The 19700-nt window shown below is 45.3% G+C and overlaps 1 protein-coding gene across 1 annotated transcript in view; it reads right to left on the minus strand.

The window, feature by feature from the left end:
- The window catches only part of wdfy3 (WD repeat and FYVE domain containing 3), a 172191-nt gene extending 157644 nt beyond the window's left edge, over positions 1-14547 (minus strand). The window contains exon 1 of the mRNA XM_063195219.1: positions 13953-14547. Within this exon, the coding sequence (XP_063051289.1) occupies positions 13953-13981 (29 nt within the window). The 5' untranslated portion in view covers positions 13982-14547. The remainder of the gene's footprint in view (positions 1-13952) is intronic.
- Positions 14548-19700: the final 5153 nt, after the last annotated feature.

The following is a 19700-nucleotide window of genomic DNA, read 5'->3' on the forward strand; positions in this document are numbered from 1 at the left end:
AGCCTTCTGATCTGGATGTGTTTGACTGACAAATGGAGCAGCACAGGCCAACTGCAGTTCACCCATGAATCAGCCCAATACATGGCAAACATATTTTAGTTAATCAGCTAGAAACACTGTTAAAATGGCTGTGATTGACAAGATTAACAAGGTAGAGACGATTCATAAGGAGTTTCTTCTGGGATCCATAGGACGGAAGGCAACAAAACTGAAACCCCATGGCATCCATGCCCCTTTAGTAGACGAGGAGACTTGGAGAACCAATGGAGTTCAATGGAAACTGGAAAGTCATGCCCATTTAGGACACCAGACTCGATTTCACCTTGTTGCATATGGTGGCGCGTGCTATGACTTATCTTGGTCTACCATATTGAACATGTTTGGTATTGCTACTGCTGCAGCGAACACCGCTTCCCTCTGGGGCTGGACACACATCTGAGGCGGGAGGCTACCCTCGGCCCTTTCTTCCAGACACTTTGCTTTCAAGCACTCAGAAAAGAGGAAAAAACAAAAAGGGTAAAAAAAAAAAAAAGACAGAAGTGCCGTCTGCCAGCAGTTGTTTGACAGATGATTCTCTTTGACACGCAAGGCCAAAACCGTTCCGTATGTGGGGGTGGGAGGTTTTGGCCTCCTCACTTGCAATCTACTGAAAGTGGCAAATTACAATTTTGAAGATAAACCCTTTGCTTAAGTGTAAATAAAGTGCAAGAGGGCATAATAAACCGGATGCATTATCAACAACAAGCAGTTGCTAGTCTGCCTTACCCTGGTCACTGTTAGATCACCAAAATATCATCAACTATCAAATATTCTTCAGCAGCTATTATTCAAGACACAACTGTGTGTGTGTGTGTGTGTGTGTGTGTGTGTGTGTGTGTGTGTGTGTGTGTGTGTGTGTGTGTGTGTGTGTGTATGCGTGTGCGTGTGTGTGTGTGTGTGTGTGTGTGTGTGTGAGATATGATGAAAGATGAAAATCTGCTGTGCGTGGTCGTGGTGGGAACAGACTATCCTTGTCAGTGTGCAGTTCGTCTCATGCCTTCCGACAGGCCAGTCTTAAAGGGGACTTGGGGCACAGTGATGGATTCACTATCTGTTGTCAGCTGTCTAAGATTGGAAAAAAAACCTGGACTGTCACCTCATGCTCAGAGATGTTCCAAGTTTGTGTGTGAGAGATACCATTTGTGTGTGTGTGTGAGAGAGGGAGAGAGAGAGAGGGAGGGAGAGGGAGAGGGAGAGAGAGAGAGAGAGAGAGAGAGAGAGAGAGAGAGAGAGAGAGAGAGAGAGAGAGAGAGAGAGAAAGAGATACAGTGTACAGTGTGTGTGTGTGCGCGTGTGCGTGTGCGTGTGCGTGTGCGTGCGCGTGCGCGTGCATGTCCTTCCTTGGTTTTTATGTGGGTGAGTGCCCAGTCGGCTCATGTTGTTGTCGCACTCCTGCAAACAGGAACACTCATGCGTGCAAGGGCAGCACTCCTAGTGCACTCCTAGTGCCTTGTGCAAAAGAAGAACACACATTTCTGCAGTACAATCATACAGAGACAACCATTTGTACATTTTTGAATAACATTCCATTTTCGGTGATAGCAAAGTGCGTGATTATGAGCTAAAGTGATGGTCAAATGAGTTGCAGAGTGGTAGTAATGCCTCATATAAGTTAAGGCGGTAACACTTTATTTTAGGGATACATCTATTAGCACTAAGACCATTGAGAGTAAATAGAATGGAGGCCAAAATTCTATTTCATTGTTGAAGCCAAGTTGGAGCCAAGGTTGGACCCAAAAAGACCAAAAAATGGCCAAATCCCATTCATTCCTATGAGAGACATAAAACCCTGTATCTCCCTTAAATGCCACTCCAGGGGGATAATTTTTCGCTCAACTAGTAGGTCCCCTTGCTCTCCAACTTACCAGGGTGGTGATTTTTTGTGGTGATGTTTTGTTTTAGAGAGATATTAAAAGTTAAATTGACCAATGAGCATCAGAACATGGTTTGATTGACCGTTAGAAGTCTTGTTGTTGTCCAATCAGCACCTGCGTTTGGCGTTGCTAAGGTGGAATGTAAGTTGGAATGTTCCCAAATCTGGCTTCAAAGCGTTGAATGGCAAATAGCGTTGATTTGGCGTCCATTCTATTTACTGTCAATGACTAAGACATACAATGTTAATGCCTGCATAAATAACTTGTAAGGCATGTAATAAGTAAATGCTAAGGCCTACTAGGTCCTTACTAAGGTTACATTGGTAATAAATCCCTTATTGTGCATGAACAAGACATTTGCGAATACATGCCTAACAAATGTTTGATTTTGCTTTGTACATGCCTTACAAGTTACTTATACAGGAACATTGTATGTATTAGTGCTAATAGACGTATCCTTAAAATAAAGTGTTTAAGTCTTTAGCGAAGGGGATGCTCAGGATAGATGGATGGATATGTCGACTATACAGTAAACAAACAAACAAAACAGTAAATCATGAGGTAGCCATGGACAAATGGTTAAGGTCTTTATGGGGTGGGAAGACCGCAGGTTTGTATCCCACTGCCAGTAGCAATATTAGTGGACTCCCTTAATAATGATTGAAAAAATAAGTTGCTTCGGATATACAGTAGGTGACAACTAAGTGAATGCAATATAATGTAATGTAATGTAGCAAACAGACAACTGAACAGCAGCCTGTCTTTTTCCAATCCACTGTTACCAGGACCTGACCGCCTTACCCTGAGGCACATCTTCTCGACGGCCAGGAGACTGAGACACAAAAGTTTATTTGGAAACCCTCCAGTCCAGTTACCCCTTTCCCCCCCTGCTGCCAGCCTTGGCCACAGCTATGTGAGTTGACGGTGCCAGGACCAACTCAGGTGACCAACATCCCACATAGACTAATCTGGCCACATGTCCAGTCGGACTAGCATCACTGAGGGAGCTCCTGCAGGACCAATCAGCAAACTATACCCAGACTTCCGCTTTTCTGACATATTTTAGACCCATCTCCTGGCCAAATCTCAGTACTCTCCTAATACATTCAATACTCACAAGTTTTCAGACCCCAAAGCCATTTGTTTTGCCACCATCACCAAAATTTTGCAACACCTACTCGGGTAATAGGGGCTTCCATCTCGTAATAGTTTAAAGACAATATATTGTCCATATAATGGTAAGAGACTGAATTCTAACATCTGCCTGGTCTATTTCCACTGTCAAAAGTGTACTGATTATGACGAGATCTGTTCTGGCACGTCCACTGAACTGTGTTGAAGTCGATAATGATAACCATTTAATTCGAGAATAAAAAGTATAAATAAATAGAATTATGACGGCCCCACCCCCTAAAAAAGTCATACTCCTCCATTAAGCGGTCACGCAACGTGTGCATGTGAACAGGTCCTGAGTCCTTGCGGATAAATCATAACCATGTCCCCTGACTAGCTCTGGTCCTTCAGGAATGTGACCTGTGTGCCATTTCTGTTGCTAACAGTGGGACACCACGGCTGGGTCATTCCGCCCATGTCGGCAGGCAACACGCTGACAGTTCCTTCCTGTGACATAAGTGACGAGAGAGAGAGAGAGAGAGAGAGAGAGAAAGAAAGAGAGAGAGAGAGAGAGAGAGAGAGAGAGAGAAAGAAAGAAAGTCATGGTCCACCACAGAGTGCGACACAAGTGAACAGATTCCTAAAAAAAGTCTTTGATCAGACTGACACGGTGAACAGCTTGGTCTTCCTGACTCACAGGGGGTTTGGGACAACAGTTGGTGGTGGTGAGCTGTGTCATAAATCTGTGTGGGTGTGGAACACAGTGGCTAGCTAAAAATGGTCTTTTGAAATGCATGCATAACGTGTTTCGAGATTATTATTTTTTTGAACAACAGTTTCTCTAATTTGCTCTGGGAAACTGGTCAGATTTGGTATGAAATGCCACATGACTGTTGATGTGGGGGCCGGGGGACTCCAGAAACTTGACATGATCTTAAATCTAAAATCACATGCAAGGGATTTATTTTCCAACCAGCGTCTGATCAATTTTTTCTTTTTCTTTCAGGATCAACGTTGGGCTTTAGAGGTTTTTAGAAAAAAGTAGGCAACTGTGTTTAACATTTTGAGGAGCTTTGACAGGACACATTATTATCCCCTTCCTCAGACACAACAACATCAGGAACAAATAATAATAATGTTAATAATCCTTAATATGATTTGATTATCTTCATTATGTTGATATTTCCACTCTATTAAGCCTGCAGATTAAAACACAGGTCCCATGCAAACAGTGCAAAACCTCAACGCATGGCACCAAAATTACTACACGGGTACACCTGAGCGGCCCAATAACCTGCGCACCCTTACACCAGAGATTCTTTAAGTAGAGATATGCCAATGTAATAGGTTGCTATGGGCACCTAACATGACCAGGTTCCGGTCTGCCTAAAGGGGCGTGTCATAATACTCCTAGCATTGAATAGAACAGTCCTTAGGTCTGCCTAGGTCTGCCTAAAGGGGGATTCCCCCCACCACCCCCCTTGCAATAATAGAACCCGGAAACAATGGGCCAATGGAACCTCTCTCTCTCTACTATCTGCTTACAACGTCCTGAATGTGCAGACAGTAAACCTACATGTACTGTACTGCAGGGCCTCTCTGGTCTGGCCCAGGCACCACCACAGAGGACATCCAGAGCGCAGCAGAGGAGAGCAAAATGCTTATGGAGGAGAATATTTCCCCTCAGACGTGAAGGGACGCCATAGGCAAACCAAAGCTGCCTTCAGGGCTCCAGACTAACTTTTTGCACTGGTTGCACTGGTGCGCCTAAAAAATGTTTTTAGGTGCACCAGCACAAAATTTAGGTGCACCCAAGTGTTTTCACCACCCCATACACACACGCACCTCAGCTTTAAAAAATAATAATTAAAAATAATAACAATAGCAATAAGCTTAATAATAGCAACAATAATAGAATAATAATAATAATGATTATTATTATTATTATTCTATTATTGTTGCTATATTTTAAAAGACCTGGAGCCTTTCATGTGCTATAGGCTAGTCTTCCAAATGTGCTCCTTATAAAAGACATGACAGTAGGCTACCTAACTAACACATGTTGGCTACAAGCAGTTTGACTGGTAGAAAAGACCAAATTAGTAGCCTTTTAGTCAGTAGTGTTTGACTAGTAAGATCAACATACCAGCCTTTTCTGCAATAAGGCTATGCACACGGCACAAGCACAGAGTTACAATATGAAGATGGATGCATGGATGCATGGATAGATGGATAGATAGATTTTTGTTTTAACAAACCCTGCTAAAAATGTCATGATTTTTAAAATCATTAGACACAAATAGCCTTGCCTATGTTTACAGTGGAATCTGAGGTGAATTGGGTTTTGTCTATTTCCCTGTTTTTGAGCGCTCTCTGCATAGAATGATTGTGGTATCTTAGCCAGCGCTACGAACAGACACGACAGCACTAGTGCGCTCTCTCTCTCTCTCTCTCTCTCTCTCTCTCTCTCTCTCTCTCTCTCTCTCTCTCTCTCTCTCTCTCTCTCTCTCTCTCTCTCTCTCGTGCTGTCTCGAGGTGCATGAACAATGCCTTGCCGACTGATATGCAGTATGTAGCCTGCCCAGGTCGCTATCAAAAAACTCTCACAGAAGTCCCGACAGACTAGCGCGTCACCTGTTGTTTGGCCAGCTCTGCACGCGGCTGAAACGGGCAATTATCCGCACCGGTCTGCGTTTTTGTGTGGCAATGTTTAATATCCGCTCAAGCCATTTAGTTTTCCCCCGTGATTGTGACTCTCTCGTGTTTAAAATATCAAATCATTTTTCTGTTTTTACCGTGATTGTAACTCTCTCGTCCGTTGCAAAACTCGCCTGGTTGAGAACACAAAACTCGCTGGCACATGTGAACTCGGATAGTTGAGCGAAGTCGAACATTCTATTCTGAAACGTTGTGCTGCCTGTGAACGAGGAAGGGGGAGAAAGCTACCGGTAGTTCAGCGGAGTTGAAGGAATGACCGCATCGACACGTTTTATTGTGTGATGATGGGCCACTACTGTAGAATGACTATTCATTTTATGTCTATTAAAACGGTTGTTTGGTCATTTATTTTGTTCTACTGATGGCTGGTCGCACCGGTGCGCCTAAAAATATTTTTTAGGCGCACCATTGAAAAAAATGGGCGCATATGCGACCAAATTGGTCGCACTCTGGAGCCCTGTGCCTTGCTGCTGCTCAGGGGTGCGTTTCTCGAAAGCGTAGTTGTTAGCCAGTTAGCAACTTGGGTAGTTGTCAATGGGAAATTTAGCATTGCAAACAACAAAGTAGCTAATGTAGTTAGCAAATATGGTTTCGAGAAATGCACTCTAGCTTCGGACTCAGGCACATGCAGAATCAGCCCCTCTTCCTCTGCCGGCTCCCACGACCACAAAACCAGGCTCCGCTTTCACACCAGCCGCTACATTCCTGCAGCACAGACTCAGACGCTCAGTGAACCCGCGCAAGCTTGTGCCAAACACACACGCAGCTACACACCACATGTCAGTCAGCTGGTGGACTTTAAGCCTGTCTGGGGTTACATAGGGATCACCAGTGCTATGACAGCTACAGGGAAACCAAGGACATAGGCTACCCAAATATACATACACACATACAGAAGGTCCGTTTGGCGGCAATCCACTTTGACAACACAACGCACAGTAGCATGTGGACTTTGTAGGCTGTGTCTTTTGAATTCCCTGTGGACACTGTGTAATGATACAATATTTGATTTGGGCAAACCCCACTTGAAGACATAAACAGGACTGCTGATGTTTGTAAAGCGGCAGGTCAGTCACCACACTGGCCCAAGCTTGATTTTGTTGTTTGTAACCAGTCCGGTGGCAATGGTCCATCAGGTAAACAGGAAAACATGCAGCGATGTTGTGCCGTGTTGTGTTGTGACAGACCCACATGGGTGCTCAACCATCCAAACAAGGTCAATATTCCATAAGTCACAAGCAGGCCCACATACGGTGGGGGGGGGCAAACGGGTCCCGAACAGTGGGAAAGGAAGGGGCCATGAATTGGCACTCAATTACAGTGCATGTATTACAAGGGGGCCCTTTCAAATGATTTTGTCCCACAACCAGTGAGAGCTGTCAGCGGCCCTGGTTGCGAGCAAAAACTCCAAAACCGTTTCTGACCAGATCTTTGTTTCGAACAGTTTCTGAGCGACGGACTGATGGATGGACCAACCGACTTACTGTAGTAAATTATTTCACACAGACAAGTGCACAGGACTGTGCTTTTTCATCACTTGCATAGTCTAGCAGCATGCTAGTCAAGCGCACACTTTGATTATGACAAAGATATCCAAACAAACCACCCTTTTAAGGTAGGCAAAACAGATGGGCAGAGCAGTTTTGCTGGGACCTCTACCAGATGCCCCGGTCATCATTACCATGGGCCGGGATAGACTAGGGATCCTCTGGCCAGCCGACAGACAGACAGACAGACACAGGGAGACACCCTGGGTCCATCTCATTCCCTAACCTCCCGTCCTCGCCTTGTGCTTGTGGCCTCGTGCTTCACTGACGCCCCGCCTCGGTGGAGAAAGCAATAAAATGTCCCCTATGGGCATTTCTCAAAACCTAATGTGCACACTTCCAAGTGTGCTCAGCCTAATCAGTCACGCCCAGTGATTGGACACTCTTTGGTGAACTATGGACTATCCAATCACTGGGTGTGACTAATTATACCGAGCACACTTGGAAGTGTGCGCACTAGGTTTTGAGAAATACCCATTGTCAGCCTAGGCACAATAACTTCTGGGGGGCGTTTGCCCATCAACATCCCAATTGCGATAAGATGAGACAATGACCTTTGAATTGTGCTTTTACTAGATATTGAATAGAGCTTCCATCATCAGTGACATCTCTCATCGCAAGGCCACAAGCACAAGGCGAGGATGGGAGTTTAGATAGCAGGATAGACCCCATCTCTCACTAGCATCTGCACCACAACTCACATCGGTATGCAACCATTTACAAATATATTACATTCTCATTTCCTTTCCCTTTCCATCCTTGGAGAGCAGTGCAATCATTTGGTTGTGAGGTCACATAACAACAACAAAGCATCCTTTTGAGGTTCATACTGTAGTTAGTACAACAGATGTGGCCGAGCAGTGTTGACGAGACCTGAATACTCTAATGTTCAGGGGATGGCTGAGGATTCCACACTCTCCGTCCAAGAGGCAGACAGACACCCTCTCTCACTGGCATCTGCCCCACATCTGGTGGTCTAACTTACACAGCAGCATAAACAAACCCCACCCCAACCTCCACCACTGCTGGATACCTCATGCTGCCTAGGCTGGTCCTGACCATCCCATAATACTACCATTTCATTTCGTATTCTGCCAACCGTACACTAGAATTCCAAAAATTGTTCAGAGGCCAAATTCCGAACACTTTAGTACAGGAAAGCAAGGGGGGAAACTGAACTGTTACTGTACACTGTAGACTGTTGATGAGCCAGACTGTGTGTGTGTGTGTGCGTGTGTGTGCATGTGCGTGTGCATGTGTGTGTGTGTGTGTGTGTGTGTGTGTGTATTAGTGATAGGAGGAGAGGGGAGGATAGAGGCAGAGGACAGAAGCTCAGTGATGTGCAAGCTGGCTTCCTGGTTGGCCCCTGTCAAGGTGAGCGCTACGCTGCCTTAGCCCCAGACACAAAAGACTGGAGTTTATGACGTCATGTCAGATGGAAGCACTGCGGAGGGGTGTGTGTGTGTGTGTGTGTGTGTGTGTGTGTGTGTGTGTGTGTGTGTGTGTGTGTGTAGGGCGGGGGGGACTCAGACCACATGGCAATCTAGGCCACACATCTGACATACATTTGCTTTGCGAGGTGTTGTTAAAAAAAACGGGGGTATGGAATCCCTCCCGGAAAAACAGCAAATGTCTAAAACTATGCCATGCCAACACAAACCAGATTCTCTCTCTCTCTCTCTCTCTCTCTCTCTCTCTCTCTCTCTCTCTCTCTCTCTCTCTCTCTCTCTCTCTCTCTCTCTCTCTCTCTCTCTCTCTCTCTCTCTCTCTCTCTCTCTCTCTCTCTCTCTCTCTCTCTCTCTCTCTCTCTCTCTCTCTCTCTCTCTCTCTCTCTCTCTCTAAACAGAAGGTATCCACAGACACGCACACAAACCCAACACCAGAAACATGGACAAAGAAAAAACAGAAGTGGCCACATCTGCAGAGAGCAGGAAAGGAGAGAACAAGCAATAACGAGAGAGACAGAGAGGGAGATAGAGAGAGACAGAGAGAGAGAGAGAGAGAGAGAGAGAGAGAGAGAGGTGAAATATGAGGCGAGAGCAGCAGCAGCAGCAGCAGCCAAAGTCACTCTTCATCATTCCAAATCATCTTCCTGCTTCTCTTCCTGTTCTCCTTCATCTCATCCTCCCTCTCCTTCTATTTCTCCTCCTCTTCCTCCTCCTCCTATTTCTGTTTCTCCTCCTCCTCCTTCTCCTCCTATCCCTCCTACTCCCCCTCTTCCTTCTCCTCTTCCTCCTCCTCTTTCTCCTCCTCTTCCTCCTCCTCCTCCTCCTCCTCCTCCTCCTCCTCCTCCCTCTCTTCCTCCTCCTCATCTTCCTCCTTCTTGCTCCTCCTCCTCCTCCTCCTCCTCAGTAGGCTCCTGGGTTACATTCGGCCCATTGTTCTTCCCCTGCTCTGCTGTGAAGCACGTGAAGCTGGACACAATGCGAGTGCTAAAGATAGAGCGCTGATTATCCCCCGTGTTAAGACTGGCCACGGTACGGCCTGGTGCGGGCCGAACACACACACACACACACACACACACACACACACACACACACACACACACACACACACACACACACACACACACACACACACACACACACGCTCATGCTTACACATACAGACCTCTGGGTGGACCGACACCGTGGTCTAAGCTGGTAAGTATCATAAACATGTAACCTAAACGACCCAAACAACATTAACAAGTACCGAAATCCCTCCGTTATGCGCTGGCCCTTCAAGCTCTACAAATATTCCAGTCAGCAAAAAAGCAACAGACATCCATTAAAAATTAACATAGTAATATGTAACCTACCCAACAAACTTTACAGCAAACAGCTTCAATCCTTCTATCCTGGCCCATCTAGTTCTTCCATTGAGAGATCTATTCTACGATCTCTGAATTCTTCACACATTCTTCTCTCCAAAACAAGGAAGAGACCTAGTCATTTTCAGGCACATTTAGGACAACAATGCGGGTTGACCCAAAGAGCAGGTTAGTACTATGGTATTATCCGACGCTAGCCTAGAAATCTAGACGCCCCTAGCGACCGCAAATTGAATTTGCTCCCGGGGGCAGCTTTTTGCTGTACGGGTCTGGCTGCGCTAGGCTAATCCGACGCTGCAGGATCCCTTTGCTCCCTGCCGGGCTTGTCACTGCTTGAAATTTCCAACAGATGTGGCGAGAGATATCCTTAACCAGCACAGTCAGTGAGGAATTCACTAAATATGACCCTCTGACTGGGTACAGTTTGGCTGCAGCTGCAGCAGCAACATACACAGGCTGTACACGTACATAGAGCAAGAGACAGGTCATACTGGAACAAATTGTCTCTCCACAAAGGTGAAAGGGCTGGCATGGTCCAATTGAGCCAAACATTAACCTCTGGTGCGACATTCTTGGATTGTCACGGCTATTCATAGTTGCCCAGAGCTACCTGCCTACTCTGCTGTTAGCGGTCAAAGAACTGCCGTGACTCGTGCAAGCCAGACAAACAGGCAGCGGGTCAATTGGTGCGGATCGGGATGGGAGTGTGTCACGAGATTACACACCGAAAACTCAGGTGAAACCGGACACGCCGTCCAAGAGTGAGATGAACAAACTAGCCCAATTCATAAACCTCTTTCCTATGATTATGCTACCACCCAGTCAGCTCGCTCTGTGTGAGAAAACAATGAAGAGAAGTTGGTTTGTTCCATTTCTGTAAATAGCAGACTAAGCTTGTTAGTCTGCAAAAAAACAATACAATCTCTCGCATTGCTGAGAATAGCAGTAAGCTGCTGAGCTTGTTATGATATGATATGATGGTCTGCAAAACAATACAGGGAATTACAGAAGGCAGCTTTTCAAATCCTTAGTCACCAGTTCGAGCCCCAGGGTGCTGATGATATCGCATGGCCCTGGAGAAACAGCCCCGACGGCCTGGCCAATCGCAGAGTGATCTGATTGTCAACACCAAAGTCTTTGGAGTCTGTTTGCTGGTAAACTCTCCACGGAGTCTGGTGACTGACTAAGTCCCTCCAGGCTTGCTTGCAGGGCAAGTAGTCTGCGAGAATGTTGCATCTCCTGGCAATTGGTCTTCAGAGAAGAGGAAGAGCATAACACTGACACTTTTGCGTTCTCACCACTTTATTTTCTTGGTGTGGCTGACGTTTTGGATCTAAGCCTTCTTCAAAGCAACCGTACCAAAAGTGAAAAGCTTAATTGGCTTCATGGACTGTCATGGAGCACCAAGCCTGATATTCTATTCAGAACAACGGATAACATTCTCCGCGCTTGAGCAGACAATCCAGAGCAACCATGGACTATACATGGACTCAAAAGATGATGTTAACTAACTTAACAACAGTCTCTCACACACCATGAATAACTGGTTAAAATAAAAAAGACCTCCAAGCTGCACCAGTATTTCTATTGTAGTCTGAATTTGATTCTTTTCTTTACAAAACATCTCTTGGAGGTAGTTAAATCAGCTAGTGTTGAGGTGGCAGCCTGTTAGGATGAGTCTGAGGAGGAGGGAAGCTAGCCGGAATTGTCAAAATGAACTAGACTGCATTTCCTCACAGAAAATGCTGTCTGTGGACCGTCTTCGTAGATTTCTGACTTAACATACCTGACTTGGAAAGTTGAGCTTTCCCAGGACAAATATGAACACCAAGAATGTCTTGGCCTAATTATCAGTTTGAAAGCAAGGACATGTTTTCAAAAGTTTTACTTTTCCGTTTCCTCTTTGTCAGCCTGTCAAGTCTTCATGGGTTTTGCTGAAAGAGCTGACAGCTTCAGAGTGTGGCAGAGAGGATGGGGAGGTTTGAAAGTAGGAATGTTTTTCAGAATGTGTCACGCAAAAAGACAGGCTTCCTTGAAGGGAGGGGGGGTATTGTACACCCTCTCTGCCTCCAAGTATCCCATCCTTTCATCAATACGCACTGCCACAAATGCGCGCATACACACACTCCCCAGTTTGAAGTGATGTAATCGCAAAAACACTCTTATTCTGTAAGAGCGCGCACACACGCACACACACACACACACACACACACACACACACCACAAGAATCCCATGGGGAGATGCCAAGACAGCTAAGCATTGTGAAGATGTAGGCCTTCAGAGGGGAAAAAAACATGGGACAGGATGTGGGGGCCCCTGTCATTTGGCTTGGGCTACTTCACTGGCCCGTCCAAGCACACAAGCACCCGTCACTTACAAAAAACAAAAACACAAAAGCCTCTCACGACCCACCTCGGTTGAAGTTTAAATGGAGCCAAGTTTCGTCTGACCCGAGCTCAACAGGCAATCGTTATGCCTAGACACTTCTCACTTCTTGCTTGTGCATGGCTGTTCTTTGTGCATACACGTCGTCCACAGTGGGTCACCACTGAGACCTTTTGCGACACGTCTGGTTTATTGAGTAATGGGCCTATTTCAGGCCTAAACAAATTAGGCTAGTAAAGGAAGTCACTGCTTTAACTGTTGTTAGGTTAGCTAGCTTTGTACTTGGGTTCGCTTACTCTATATGCTTAAGAAAATCAGCCAAAAAGAGAAGATAACCTCCAGTTTCTGAGTATCCATTCCCCTTTAACTGCAGGCACGGGCAGCAAATTTTATTATTCTGCTTTGTGTCATCCATTTGCTGGTTCATTAGGGCATCAACATCTGTCCACAGGACACTAAGAGCATAGCAAACATGTAATACACATGCCAGTTCTGTTTTAATATTTACATTAAACAAGCAGAAACATATGGCGTTCAGACATATGAGCAAAGAAAGAAACATAGCATAAAGTCTCCATTTCCAAGTCCATAACATAAAGTTGAATAATAGCGTAAATGAAAGTCATACAAACATGAAAGACCTAAATGACCCTCAGGTCATCCCTACGAGCATAGTTTATAGGGTGGATGGTGGGGAGTGGGGACATGTCCATACCACTTCTGAGATCATCTCAAACTAGTGTCCTACCACTTTATGACAATTATAATCTAAAAGTATTAACCCTGTGCAATTTGTCCGCACCACTTTCCAAACCAAATCAACATCGTTGCCTACGTGCCTTGTAAACATTTAACTATGTTAACAATGTTCTCTATTTCTCTGCACAGCATAGCCTACACACTAAACACTGATCACCATAACATGTAGGCTAAGTCATGTGTCTGGCAGATGGACCTCTCTGCTGGAGCTCTCTGCCACACCACCCCATAGGAATCTTCACAACAGGGAAAAAAATAAAAATAAAAAAGCACAAATTACACAACGAAACATGGCAATCCAAATGAAAATCAAATATCCAGCATAGTACCACACTTTTGTCGCTGGATACAATTCATATACCCCTTTGTGATGTGATGAACATTTAACAGTTCTCAGAGTAGGAAGAGCAAGTAAGGTATACTGCAATAAAAACCTGGTAAAAAATGTCTTATCAGCTAGAATAACTAGGTCAACTGTAAAGTAAAACAGTATAACAACCATAAAAGCTTTGCCCTGTGCAACAAATCAAAACCAGCCCTGGCAGGCATTCCTAATTCAAAAAGCACCAAAGTAGCCATTTTACAGTCACTAAGAGTGACGCAGCCCAATAAAACATAAGCGGTAGGAGAAGAGAAAGCTCCTGAAACTGTAAACAAATCCTTGTCACCGCGGAGACAAGCTCATCGGCCATTTTTTTCCATACCTGCTGCTCTCCCGTTGCTCAGCTAGCATCTCTGCTCCGCTGAGGAGGATGCTCCGCTTGCTACACAAAAAAATGGATGAGATTATTTATTTTTTTTAAAAGGAAAGAAAAAAAGCCACCAACTAAAAACAAAAACGATCTGCTTTTGATTTCATCATCGATAAAATGCTCCAAGCTAATGGCTCGAGGCAGTGCTCAGAGACGGACTGAGAGAAAGAAAAGCGATAGATGATGAGGAAGGAGGGAGTGAGTGAGAGGGAGGGAGGGAGGGAGGGAGAGACAAACGGGGATAGAGAGGGAGAGAGTGCACACCAGAGGGAGAGGGAGTAGGTTGGAGGAGAGTGAGAAGGGCAGAGAGGAAGGGAGGGAGAACAGGAGAGAGAGTGAGAGAGAGAGAGAGAAAGCGAGAGTGTGAGTGAGAGAGAAGGAGTGTTTGTGTGTGTATGTGTGTGAGCGTGTGTGCGTGCGCAAGAGCGATGGACAGAGAGCAATGCTAGATGCCAGGCCCTTACGCTGGCAGTGCCAGGAGGCTCGATGTGCCAATGTGCGGCACGGCCTGCCGGGACTGGCACAGCTGATCACCTACACCCACCCATCCCTCACCCTCACCCCACCCATCCACAACACCCCCCACCCTACACCCCACTGTCACCAACTCCCCACATGCTAGTGGGCGCTGTCACATCAGAGGGTACCATTTTGGTACTGTGAAAAGGGGGGGGCACGAAAATGAGGGGGTGGCAACAACTATCATTAAATATTCAGGACTCTGCTGCAGTTTGCTGCCGACACCTCCCTCGCACATCACAACATTTCAGGTTGTGTCTGCTTTTTAGAAAGAGAAAGGGATTTTTTAAAAAGACTGTGATGTGGATGTTCAAAGTGATACACTGACAGGAAAATAACCCTCAAGGTGCAGATGGGGAGATCTGAAGCCAAACAGAACTTGCCAGTGAGTTTCCCCACACACATACACAAGCATCTTCCCATTACCAGGGGGACATCACCACAAACAACTTGACCCAATTCCACACCCAGCGAAATCACTCGACAAGGCAAGACAATCTTGTAATTGTGTCCCTGTGACAATGCTGAGCTGTATGTCTGATTTCATGCTGCTGCGTGCTGCTGTGTGGATGTACTCTGTAATAAATCGCCATTCCCCCACTCATGCCAACCTACTCAGTGTGACGACGCTGCTACATGGACATTAGCAACTCACTGTAAATACAAACTCCTGCCTCACGCATTTGATTCATGTGGTTAGATAATGTGCATACAGCATTTTTACAACAATAACACTTCGAAAATCATTCTCTCTCAGCGTTATCGATGTGCTCATGTGAGGCTCGGTCCTATGCTTTTGAACAGCTGTGATTACCATTATCATCACCATTATTATCGTTGTTGCTTTGCTATCGTTATGGAGTTACTGAGTTATTGAATATGAAAGAGCAGTAATTGCCAGTGAGTAAAAGTATACGTTAGTGCTACTGCTATACGTTACTGCTACTGACTGTGCTGTCCACCATCATGGTTGTACGTACAAGAGAACCTACTGTGTAGTCTCCCTGTTTCTTCTTCACCAGTTGTGTTTGTCAGTGAACCATAGTTCAATTGAGGGCTACAGAGAGTTATAATGTAATATTTCATATGAAACCATAGACATACCCTTTCCAGTGATGATAGTCACTTGTCTGTGATAATAGCAAACCTCCCACCAACCTTAACTAACAACTGTTCTGGGGGAAAACACTACAAGCATCCATGCACGCCCTAACATTAGCCCTGAGTGCGGCAGCATCCTCCTCCATCGCACGTGTCCCATCCCACCCCACCCCAGCCAATTTGTGCAATTAAGTCATCCAGGGTTTCCTGTCTGTGACGTCTGGCTCTGGCAGAAGGGGGGGGGGCAGGCAGCCTGAGCACATCACCTCCGTCATGCCTCTTCATTATGGGACTCTAAGAGCAAGTCACTGAAGTCACTCTCCCCCCACCCCCCCGCCCCAGGGGGACTGTGTCATCCATCCAGGCTCACGATCAGTCACCACTTCTAACTGTGAATTAAAAGGGACATCAACAGGTACGCTAGAGAGCATCTCAGCTCCACATTTCAAATGCAACCTCGTCTCAATGATCAGAGCCAACTAACGACGCAATCAGTTTTGGCAGTGGCAATGTTACAGCACAAACCAGGCTATGGTCAAGCAGCCCATTCCCCTCAACATTTGCAGTACTTGACTGTGATGAACCCTTGCAGCCTGTTTCAGACTCCACAGGACCGATGACGCTGCAGGCGCTTATCACATGACACAAAAACTTCCTGCTTCAGTCTCTGTGTGACATCTTTGAAGATGGAGCCAAGCAAACGGCTCAGAGCAGTACCCTGACTGTGATGCGAAAGTCTCCAATGTCTACAACATGGCCACAGTTCAGTCAAGAGAGACACGAGACACTGATTGGACAATACGCCTTCAAGAATCAGTCAAACAGACTCACAAACTGGCTTCATAGAGTTATATCAATAAGCTATATCTATCTATAGTCATAATATCCACTAGGGATGGCACAAACCGCACCGAAAACCAAAACCGTACAATTCACACACATACCGAACCGAACCGTGCAATCCATCGCAAACCGCAATTCATGTACTGCCCAGAAAAATATGTGAAACATATTCTAGACAGATCTAGAACAGATTCTAGGAGTATCTTATCCAGTCTCTCTGATTAAAACATTAGCGTATAAGACCAAATCAGAGGATGACACAATTAAAATCACACCATTTTCACATTATAAGCCTATACAAACCATATGTAAGATATTTAGTGATAAGTTCGATTCTATTAGCCAGGGCACCATTTATCATGAACTAAAAAAAAAGAACAGAAGAGAACCGAAAACCGTGACCTTGACACCGTGATATGAACCGAACCGTGAATTTTCTGAACCCTACCACCCTTAATATCCACCCACTGAGCACTATAAGAAAAACTATAATGCTTAATTGCCTGGAAAAATAAAAAGCTGAGTCATGGATTTGTGGTTCATTAAAATAAAATACAAATATATCTCCAGGCACCAGCAGTTATAAACAAACATGTAGCATAATGGGCAGGCCTGAAGTAGGTCTAAGCGCATAATGGCATGTAGACAAAGAAGGCTAATTCATTATCATAATGAACTTGATTTCGACATTTCATGAACATCTGGCTAAATGTCAGAATAAATGCTTCTGTAATCACTGTTTTGAGGTCAGCAAGAATATTGCCACGTGTGGTCAAATTCTGAAATTGCTCAGCATCTGACATGACAAACAAAGAGTTCAAATTATGCTTATATATTCACATTCTCGGAATACGAACCACATCCAACTGGAGATCAAGCGTTAGCTCAGAGAGGCTGTGCATTCCTCTCTCAACAACCGAGAATGGTTCTGTTTATCTGCCGCTATCCCATTTGAGGGTAGCAGCAGCAGCTAGGGCGGCTCTACAGCTCTGGGGCGGTGGTGGTACAATTGGTTGGAATAGTGCGCTTCCTGAAAGACGCCCCGCAGACGCGTATGTGAAAACAACTGGAATCTCAACATTTTTTCGGGGCTGGTTGTTTGATCATTGATTGTAACATTCTGATAAAAACCTCTCTTTTCCGAAAGACTGTCATTTTACTAGCAGCCACCCCCTCTGTGTGTAGAACTACATTGAATCGCATAGTCCACATCGGCTACTGTCCGCCGTGCTTCCCCAGGCCAGGGAATCGACGTCTTCCCTAGCATGACACTGGTAGGCTACAGTAAGATGTCATAACATCTGAGAAAATAATATCCTTGACTGAATGTAGCCGATACATTGCCCCTAGTTTATGGTGAACAGGCAACTACGGCGCGCGGTGTATGCGTCTGCTCGAGCGACATCCTACAAACAGCGACAATGTTTCCATTACACAGTCTCCAGCCGCATATATCGCCGATTCGCCATACATTGTAATAATGTAACGGTAACATAAATTTGTTTGTCATTGACATGCCAGCTATAACCAATATCACACAAAACCAATCAGCCATATATCTTATAATGTATGCCTAAGTGAATGTGCGCTATAATCAGTAGCCTATGGCCTCAACTCTGATGTCAACCATCGGCGATGAATAATTATTCACTGCCTACAAAAGATAAGGGCATATTTGTGACTTACCTACTGGACACAGACATTTAGCCATGGACATTTGGGTCTTGTTTACGTGGTATCGGCTAGCAATAGCCCCAGTCACCAAACCTGTCTACTGCTGCTGTGCTACTTGCATGGGTCCGTCGAGAAGCTAACCTTACTCTACCTTTTTTTAATGAGCGACGGGCCCTTTGAAGGGTGCTGGAGTTAGTTAAAGCAATAAGCAAAAAGGGACCAGCAATTATGATAGCCTGCCAGCTCTAACGAAGAAAAACGACACTGACTGCAGATATGTTGCATGCTGTATCATTGATGTGTTTGGCCGAGAAATACCGACGGGGGAGAAGTGTTTGCCGCTGTGCGCTAAAATTCGATTATAATGTTACATTGTGTGATAGATTGAGCAGACACCAACATCAGCTGTCGTTGGCGGAGTCGCTGTAACATAATAACATCACTCCAGTGACAAACGCAGAGGGTGGTTACAGTGTTTTTTCGCGTGTGCGTTTCGATTTTTGTTTATCCCCTGAAGAGGGTATTTGCGCCGACAAGGAGCTAGCGTTTTTAGTCGGTGTCCAGTGAATCGGACCAAGCTAACTGTGGAGCAGTTTAGGTGGAAGCATATCTGCCTCTCTGAGCTAGTTGGACGCCTGGCTAACTTACTAGCTTAGCCAGCTAACGCTGTTTCCAGTGGTCGGATATCATTTTTTCACTCACCAGTTAACCTGTGTTTTGGACGATAAATTCCCAATCCAGGAGTAGCGGGACTATTGGCAGTGTGTCAACGGCACGCTTCGACTCCTTTTTCCATCCATAATTGACACATGATGCCACAATCTCAAAAAAGTGGTGAATGTTCCTGTTCCTTCAGATAGTGGCCATCTTTAATCCTCAACATCCCAACAACACAATCTCGTCCCAGGTCCAGCAATACTCCTTCTCGGCATTGTGGGTAGAGAGCGTAGTTGCACGCAGCGACACAGCAGTGCAAGAAAGCTTAGAAAATGCTGCCACCTGCTGTAAGAAATATGCTGTGGTTTTCAAATGAGTAGTTCTACTAATAAAGCAAGGTGCACCCAGCCAACCACGTTCTTTGACCCAGCTTTGACCACATAGTAGCCTAATCATTGAGGTGGCAAATTTAGCATCACAACTTCAATCTCAATAGGCTTCTGATGAGTCATTATTCCTGTAGGCCTAATTCCTAAATGAAGATATGTCTCATCATCATGTCAGGTGCATGGGCAGCACTGGTTGCTGAACCTATTGTTCATAGTTCATAGGTCTCACCTGAATAGCACAGGTGGTTCATAACAGCCTACATAGCACCCAAAAGATACATTACATTACATTACATTGATTATACTCAGCTGATGTTTTTATCTAAATCAACTTACAGATCTCACGGGTATTGGAGCTGGAGCAGAACCTGCACCCTGTGATCTACAATCCAACTCCAATTACAGCAAGGATGTCCCCCATGACAAAATGATGCCACAGTGTCAACCAAGCTCTTTAACTGGATGCATGTCTTCCTCCATTACTGAGGTACCCAGAGCATGGTACTATCCCAGCACA

This window comes from Engraulis encrasicolus, chromosome 3 (assembly GCF_034702125.1).
Source record: "Engraulis encrasicolus isolate BLACKSEA-1 chromosome 3, IST_EnEncr_1.0, whole genome shotgun sequence".
Taxonomy (NCBI): Eukaryota; Metazoa; Chordata; class Actinopteri; order Clupeiformes; family Engraulidae; genus Engraulis; species Engraulis encrasicolus.